This window comes from Pterocles gutturalis, unplaced genomic scaffold, assembly GCF_000699245.1.
Source record: "Pterocles gutturalis isolate BGI_N339 unplaced genomic scaffold, ASM69924v1 scaffold21813, whole genome shotgun sequence".
NCBI classification, from domain to species: domain Eukaryota; kingdom Metazoa; phylum Chordata; class Aves; order Pterocliformes; family Pteroclidae; genus Pterocles; species Pterocles gutturalis.
The window spans coordinates 13744-22182 of NW_010126204.1; the positions used below are offsets into that span (position 1 = coordinate 13744).

General features: G+C 55.5%; 1 protein-coding gene across 1 annotated transcript in view; it reads left to right on the top strand.

Annotated features, from left to right (window-relative positions):
- The window catches only part of LOC104465741 (1-phosphatidylinositol 4,5-bisphosphate phosphodiesterase gamma-1-like), a gene marked incomplete at both ends in the record, with an annotated part of 25173 nt that overhangs the window by 6868 nt on the left and 9866 nt on the right, over positions 1-8439 (top strand). The window contains 12 exon segments of the mRNA XM_010078906.1: positions 752-835; positions 1171-1193; positions 2261-2333; positions 3353-3454; positions 4205-4323; positions 5139-5224; positions 5544-5664; positions 6080-6248; positions 6689-6811; positions 7726-7827; positions 8061-8148; positions 8151-8238. Coding sequence (XP_010077208.1) covers positions 752-835; positions 1171-1193; positions 2261-2333; positions 3353-3454; positions 4205-4323; positions 5139-5224; positions 5544-5664; positions 6080-6248; positions 6689-6811; positions 7726-7827; positions 8061-8148; positions 8151-8238 — 1178 coding nt within the window.

Here is an 8439-nt window from a genome sequence, read left to right on the forward strand (position 1 = left end):
GCACCGGGGACCCTCAGCAGCCCGCTGCCTGCCTTCCAGCAAAACCTGCTGGTGGTTACACTCCCACGGCGCGTTTGCATATTGCAGAGGCTCCCAGCCTTTCCCGGGAGAGCCCCCACCCACGGCAGCGACTGAAGAGGTGCCAGCTCCCACTGGGTGCCGCACCCTGGACCGTTTGTGGCCAGCACCCACCCTGCCGCCCCCGCGCCCAGCGGTGCTGCTGGCTCTGCCCCGGCTCTGCGCTGCTGGGGTGGGGAGCAGGACTGGCAGCGGGTCCTGCATCCCGGGTCCTGCATCCCACTGCCGCTGGGTGACTGACGGGCACTGGCTCTGCCGGTATTGCTACAGACCAGCCTTTCCCACCAGCGCTGAGCTCCGAGGCCAAAGAGCAGCGCAGCCAAAGGAGAGCACATGCTTTGGGTCTTGCAGTTTCCAGACCCTTCAGGTGCTCTCTGCAAACAAAAATGAAAATGATCCTTTTGTAACTATTCAAGTAAACAATAATGCTTTTTAATCAGCTTGGGTGAGCTTGGGGAATCACATAACAGTTTAGGATGTGCTTGTGTCCTGGGTACCGTGGGGTCCCACTGGCCCCAGCAGAGATGGGTGAAGGCAGGAGGCAAAGTCTGGCCAGGTTTTGGCCTTTCCCTCCTCCTTTCCCCCTGGGAATCCTGCTGGGAGGAGATGCTCCTTGGGCTGTGTAGAGATGCCTGTGGCTCCTGTATAACCTCTGGAGTTTTTTTTGCCGCAGGACGTGGAGCAGAGGAACGGGGATATCACGTACGGGCAGTTTGCACAGCTCTACCGCAGCCTGATGTTCAGCGCCCAGAAAATGGTAAGAGCTGAATTCTCTAGGGCCAGGAAAGTGGGTGAGAGACCGTATTTGTTAGTGGGCATTCCCTTTTAATTGCCTTTTTAACCCTGCTGTCCTGAACTAATAGCTCTTGTCTCCTGCCTCTGGGCCACGGGTTACAGGGAGTAAAGAAGTTATTGAGCACGGTGCTGCTTGGGCTGCTGGGGACGGGGAGGTGGTGTGTGAGCAGTGGATGTAAGGAAAGCAGAGCTGCACAGTGCTGGTTTGCTGTCATCGTTAAGTTCCCAATCAGTTTGTGCTTTCAGATACGTTGGTGAGATTGAGCGCAAACCTAATGCTTGTGCTTTCTTTTGCAGATGGATGTCCCATTCCTAGAAAGGTGGGTAATTCTCTGTGTTTGCTGGGGAAGGGGCCGTTTTCTTTTGCTCTGTGATATGCTTTGGTGCCAGCAGCAGCTGGGGGATGAGGCATGCTGCACACCTCTTGCTTGCCACGGTGCTGCTTGCGTTTTTGCGCTCTGAATAAGCATCCTTGCTGCAGACACTTCAGCTCGGGTCACTGAGGGCTCTCTTCCATCCCAGTGAGATCAAGCTCGGGCCAGCTGCCTCCAAAACCGGTCAGTTGGTTTATGTGCCATGACTGTGCAGGCTGTGTGCTCACCTCCGGCTCCCTCCAGGCAGTGCTGCTGGTGCCGCTGCCAGCTCTGCCCTGTGCGTGTCTCTGCCACGGTAAAAAGAGCTTGAGCTTAGGCACAGAAGCTAAGGAGTGAAAGACTTGTTAACTTGGCCAGGTAATTCCCCATCATTTACTCTCTTTATTCTTATAACCACAGAAAAGAGAGCTGGCAGGGACCTCAGCAGACCGTCTGGTTCATCCCTCTGCCCAGGCAGCCAGCACTGCCCATCCATTTCTGGTTTTTTGGTGTTAGTCCCCGGCATGGCCCTTGGCTGGGGCCATTGCAGCTTGGTACATTCATGGGCAAGTGCTTTGAGATCATCATCTGCAAACGGTTCCCTCCTTCCTTCCCTGCCTCGTCTCCTTGAGCCCATGTCCTCTGGATACCTGTAGCTCTGTCCTGTCCACAATCACCCCTTCGCTGCCCTGCACCTATTGAGTTCTTTTCGCTCTTGTACAAGCCTCTCTGATTTTGTACCAGTCAGTCCCCCTGATGATTTTTGCTGCCCTTCGCCATGTGACTCCTGGGCTGCTCCTGGAGCAGTGCGTGACTCTGAGATGTGGATGTAGAATCTCAACCGCTGTCTGTTTGCCATCGTGCCCGCCTCGGCTCTCTGCGCATCCCGCTCTGCTCTTGCAGCGCTGCTTGCTTGGGGCACGTGTGGGGTGCATGTGCTGTGGTGGCTGCAGGTGGCATCTCACATGATGCTGGTAGCAGTTGGTGGTGATGTGCTGCACGGGTGACCAAAGCTTTTCTCTCTTTGCTTTCAGGGTTGGAGAAAGGTCTGAGCACTTCAGGGTTTCGCTGCTGGAGTTGCAGAAGTTCTTGCTGGAGTACCAGAGGGTGAGCTCGACACGGCCCAGGGGAGGGATGAGGGGGCAGGCACCAGAATTGGTGGGGATCTGGTACTCCTGGGTGGAACTGGGATGGTTTGGTCAAGGGCTGCTCCCCTGGCACAGCTACAGCCTGAGCGCATCCTTCCTGGAGCCGGAGGGGGTGCAGGGGATGCGCTGGTGAGGGTACACCTGGCCTCAGCCAGGGATGCTGGTCAGGAGAGAGACCAAGAGCAGAAGAACTGAGAGGGATGGAGGTCCCAGGAGGGAGGAACGGGGTAGCGGAGATTTACCTGGTCCCTGTCACCTGGCCGGTACTGGCGGTTTGCAGCAGCTGAAGTGCTCTGGTCCGTCCTGTCTGCTTGGAAGGTCTCAGCAGCTCCTGAGGAGAAGCCCATCGATTCCATTGCTGCCTTTCCATCTAAAAGCAATCTTAGGGCTTTCAGCAAGCACAGCACGCGTGCTCGGACGGCATGCAGGCACAGACAGCATGTTTGTAGGCTGAACAGACTCTTTCTTTTGATTCTAGCCGAGCTCCTGTCTCATTACTGGTCTCCAAGAGGACAGGAGGTGGCTTGTGCCTCGCACGAGGGCCTGGAGCCTCCTCTTTGCACCATCCTCCCACCGCCACCTCCCTGCCCGTGGGCTGCAGCCAGGGAAAGTTGACCAGTGGAGAGACGCAGCCATTCTGATGGCATCATGAAAGGCACCCAGGGAGAGAGAGAAACAAAAAGAAGCCAAGTTGGCTTCTGCTGCTGAGGGCGGTGGGGTGGCAGATGTGTGCAAAGGAGCTGTCGGAGAGAAGAGTGCATGGCATTGAGAAAATGAAGAGCACTTAGAAAGGAGGCAGATTGCTGCAGTTGCACGTGATCCGGCGTTTGTGCTGACGGTTGAATTCCTGGCAGAGATGGTCTTGCATTAAAAACTGCCTCCTTAGTGGTTAAAGCTTCTAGCTGGACGAGCTGCATGTGGTTTTGGATAAGGCTTGGCGTAATGGTTTCTTTTTGATGTCTCTTTTGGGGTTTGCAGGAGCTCTGGGCTGCAGATCCCCTCCAGGTACAGGAATTCATGTTCAACTTTCTGCGAGACCCTTTGAGGGAGATTGACGAGCCTTATTTCTCTCTGGATGAAGTAAGACACCTCGAACGGCAGCGTGTGCAGTGGGGTGGAGCAGGGTGTGATGTCCCCGGTGCAAAGCGTGCTGCGGTGGGACAGCTCTGCAGTCTGTGGCTTTGCTGCAGGGGGTGGTGGTGAAGGGATCACAGCTCCTCTGAGCTGTGTTGCCGTATGAGGTGACCGTGGTGGATGGATGTGGTGGGTCACTGTGTTGCACAAGAGCTGGTTGGGGAAGGGAATGACTTCTGGGCTCTCTTCTTGAGCTGAATGTGTGCAGCTGGGAGCGCTCGTCAGGCAGCTCATCTGGAGGAGGAAAGGGGCTACGTTTGGCTTAATGTCCCTCTGGGGCATGTAAAGATCTTTTCAAAGCAAAAAGAGCTGAAAACAAAAGAATAAAAATGACTGGAGATGACCATGTCACTGTCAGTCTGGACCAGCCCCTGCACGAAGGTCCCTTGATCCACATGGGCTTAGCAAGCTCCTGCCTGCCATGTGAGCTGCAGAATAAAATGCAGAACAAAATGCAGAACTGGGTCAAAGGATTTGTACACAGATATCTGGCACGGCTCAAAGGACAGGTGGCAATGCTGAAGCTGTGGTGACTCGAGCCGGCTGGGTGCTGTTCTGGTTGCCGCTGGTCAGTCTGTGCTGAGCTTAGAAAATAGCTCGGTAGCTGCTGACACGGAGGGTGAGATGTGTGTGAAACTAAAGCACAGCACCAGGCTCCTCCGCATCATTAACACGCTTCTGTTTCTTCCTGAGCAGTTTCTCACCTTCCTGTTTTCCAAAGAGAACAGCATCTGGAACTCGCAGCTGGACATGGTGTGTCTGGAGAACATGAACAACCCCCTCTCCCATTACTGGATCTCCTCCTCACACAACACGTAAGGACCAGGGCATGGCTCTGTGCCTGTCCGCTCCCAGCATCCTCTTACCCTCTGCCAGGGTGGGATTCTCCTGATTCTGCCCCATCCCAGTGATGGGTCAAGTAGGCTTTTCCACCCTGGGGTCAGTGCATCAGAGACTGTGCTCTTGCTGCCCCACTCCTCCTTCCATCATTTAACCATCAGTGTTTTGCTCAGACGTTGTCAGCAGCACGCTCTGCACAGACGGTGCTGTTGGGTCCCAGGCTGTCACTGGCAATTTCTGACCATTAGCAACGTCATCTTCCATACAGGACAGATGTGATAAAAACCCAGCAGGCTGCAACTGGCCATTTTCCTTCTCTGCTGCTAGAAGAATCTTGCAGGAGCTGTGTTCTTTGCAGACAGGCTCTGTCTGTGCTCCCTGTTCATGGGGTGCAGTGGCAGCACCTTAGCCCAAATTTAAAGGACCGAGAGCCCGAGCCAGCCGAGCAGCCTGGAGAGCAGGCAGCGAGCTCCTGTCTGCCTGCACAAGCTGCTCTAACTCTGCTTTGGGCTGCTTCTGGTGGGTGCAGGGGGGTCTTTGTGGCACCAACGCTGATATCACTCTTTGTGGCTAATCTCAAGAGCCAGCAGCAAGGCTGGACCCTGCAGCAGGGCTCACAGCCCCTTGAAGTGGTGGTGGGGTTGAACCCCTCCCCGGGGAGGATGGCAGGTCTGGGGGAAGGTCTCTGTCACCATTCCTGAGGTGGCAGAGGCAGGTCCGTGATGTCCCAGCAGCCATCTGTGCCTGCGGTGAGCGTGTTGCTTTGCTGATGTGTTCTCTCACCCAAAAGGTACCTGACGGGGGATCAGTTCTCGAGCGAGTCCTCGCTGGAGGCGTACGCCCGCTGCCTGCGCATGGGATGCCGCTGCATCGAACGTGAGTGCCCAGAGCTGGCAGCTCTGTCTCCATCGTCATGACGGTCAGAGAAGGCTTTGCATGGAAGGCAGGGCTGAAGGTTGGCGTGCCAGTGGCAGCATTGTCACCATGGTGTGCTGAAAGGGCTGAGGTTTGCTTTGTGGGACTGGCTGGTATGTGCCTGAGCTTTTGGTCCCCCAGAAGGATCTGGACCTTCACCTTGCTCCTTTATTACCATCCAAGACAAGTTCCCAGCAGCGCTCTGTTCAGTCTGTGTCATGTCCGTGTCCTGCCAATATTCCTGCCTTTGTGCTGAGTTTCCCCTGTGGGTCTCTTTCAGTGGATTGCTGGGACGGTCCCGATGGCATGCCGGTCATCTACCACGGACACACCTTAACCACCAAGATCAAGTTCTCCGATGTCTTGGTCACTATCAAGGAGCATGCCTTTGTCACCTCTGAGTGAGTACAGCGGGGACCTAGACGTCAGCCAGCAGAGCTGCCAGGACGGCAGAGAGAGGGTAGGGACAAGGCTGTAGCAAAGCAAAGCCCCCTTTATCCAGAGACCCCACACCAGACCTTGTGCCTGGGGTTCGGTGGGAAGAAAGCATGTTGTGTCTCCCAGCCAGGGGAGATTTCACCCAGAGAAAAGTTATGGGATGGAAGACCTTGGATAAACCCGAGCAGTTCTCCAGTCCTTCCCCACTCCATGCACTGCCAGCAGCGGTGGGGACGCCTTGCTGTAGGTGGTTACGTTGGATGTGCACAATGCAAACTGCTCCTTGAGGGCACAGAGGCCGGGTTTTAACAGAGCTCAGAAAGTGTCGGTTCCATCCAGACACCGTGCTGGTGCTCACAGCTCTTTTCCTCCTCCCAGTTTCCCTGTCATTCTGTCCATCGAGGACCACTGCAGCATTGCTCAGCAGAGGAACATGGCGCAGAATTTCAAGAAGGTCTTTGGGGACATGCTCTTGACCAAACCAGTAGATATTTCTGCTGATGGCCTTCCCTCTCCAAACCAGCTCAGGAGGAAGATTCTCATCAAGGTGAACTCCTTAGCAAGGCTCCTAGGGGAGACAATGGGGGCAGGTGGGTGTGGGGGCAAGGAGAGCCCCTTACCTCTGGAAGGGTTTGGGTGACAGTGCAGGAGGTGGAAGTAGAGACCTGATGCTAGAAACAGACGGAGACAAAGATCGCTCTTGCTCGAGAGGAGCGGCTGGGAAATGGGCTCAGCAGCTGGGTGCTGCCTTTCTTGGGAGCCTGGGGATATTGGTATTTCTGCTGCAGAAATCACCTCTGGGAAGCAAGGGTGGGACTCTATTGCCATTTGTTATTCTCTGTAGCATGGTCTTACCTTGGTCCTTTTGGTCCAGAGGAACCCACTGCAGCAGACCGGGAGTTTTGGGGTTGCTCACCAGGAAATCTATGCTGCTTTTTGGGGTGCCTACTCCCCTCAAGGTGCCTGACCTGCTCTCTGGTCCCGCAGCACAAGAAGCTGGCAGAGGGCAGCGCCTACGAGGAGCTCCCCACGTCTGTCATGTATTCAGAGAACGACATCAGCAACTCCATCAAGAATGGGATCCTCTACCTGGAAGATCCCATCAATCACGTACGTCTCTGCCACTGTCACCCGGCCCCGCTCTGCAGGCTCAGTAAATGACGTGGTGACTCTGTAAGGCAGGTGGGGTGCTGGAAGGAAGGGCTGTGGTGCCAACAATCCGAGGGGCTGTTGGCCTGTCCTGTTTTTCAGGATTCTCTGAAGGCTGGGGGAGTTTTTCTGCTGGCTCTCTCCTGTGCACTTCCTCAGGCAGCTGCTTGGTAGAGGCAGAAGGCTGAGCTAGAGGGAGCTCTGGGCTGGTGCACTGCAGCGGCTCTTGTGCAATCCCCAGAGCCTGTTTGTTGCTGCAGTAAGCCCCAGCGATGGCCTGCATTTCTAGCCCTGCCTGCCTCCTACCAAGTGCCTACACACTGAACACACCTAAACGAGCGTTCTGCTTTGGAAAGTGCCAAGCATTGGTTTTACTGCGTGCATTTACTTTACACCCAGTCTGCTCCTTCAGCTGCTTTGCTTTGCTGAGGATCTGTCAGGAAAAGTCATGTGCAAATGGAACAGGTTTCTGGAAATAGGAAAGTGCAATGGTAAAGCAGCATAACCATCTCTGATATCATCATCTTTGTTAGCCTCTGTGCCAAATCCATGCAGAGTTTTTTATTTTTGCATTGGTTTGCCCTCCGTTTCATCATCTCCTTTAAATGCGTGCTGGGGTGTTTGCAGCATGATCTGCACTCACTGTGTGTAAGACCGACCACATGCTGGTTTTTTGCTACTGATAAATCCATGCTTCGCATCTGGGGGGTGTCTTGGAGGCTCCTGTGAGTCCACTGAAGTGTTGCTGGTGACTGTCCTTCACAATCCCCTCACTGCTTGTGCTGGTCAGGAGGAGGTGATCCCACGGGTGGGTGGAGGGCCAGCTCGGTGCTTCCTCGGGGGGGTCTCTTTGCCCAGAGTTTGTTTCCTTGCAGGAGTGGAACCCACATTACTTTGTCCTGACCAGCAGCAAGATCTATTACTCTGGGGAGACAACCAGTGACCAAGGAAACGAGGATGAGGAAGAGCAAAAGGAGGTGAGAGCCCCCTTGGGTGACAGTGACCTGTTCCCCTGGAGAAAGGACTTGACTGCCCAAGGGGCTGAGCATCTCTGCTGCCAGCTGGCTTCAGGGGAGACCCTGTGGTGGGAAGGGGGGGAGCTGCTTCCGAAACTCCCCTGGTCCTGGTTGGAAGACCCCTGAGCAGAGCAGACTCTGGCACTACGAGCCTGCCCTCGGTAACCCAAACCTGCGGGTTTTCCCTGTGCCAGGTGAGCAACAGCACGGAGCTTCACTCCACGGAGAAGTGGTTCCACGGCAAGCTGGGAGCGGGCCGCGATGGGCGGCACATCGCGGAGCGGCTTACTGCATCGAGACGGGGGCCCCCGACGGCTCCTTCCTCGTCAGAGAGAGCGAGACCTTTGTTGGAGACTACACCCTCTCCTTCTGGTGAGGCCCACGGGCACCAGCCTGCTGCTTAGTGTCACTCCAGGGGTGGTTTCCATCGTGACACCATCTCCAAGGGGTCCCGTTCCCCTGTGGTCCATGAGCAGGTTTCTCCCCTTTTTCTGTGCCCCAGCGTCAGGTCGACTCACTGTCCCACTGCAGAAGGGTTAGGTCCCTTAGGATCCTTGTGTGATGGGTCTCCTG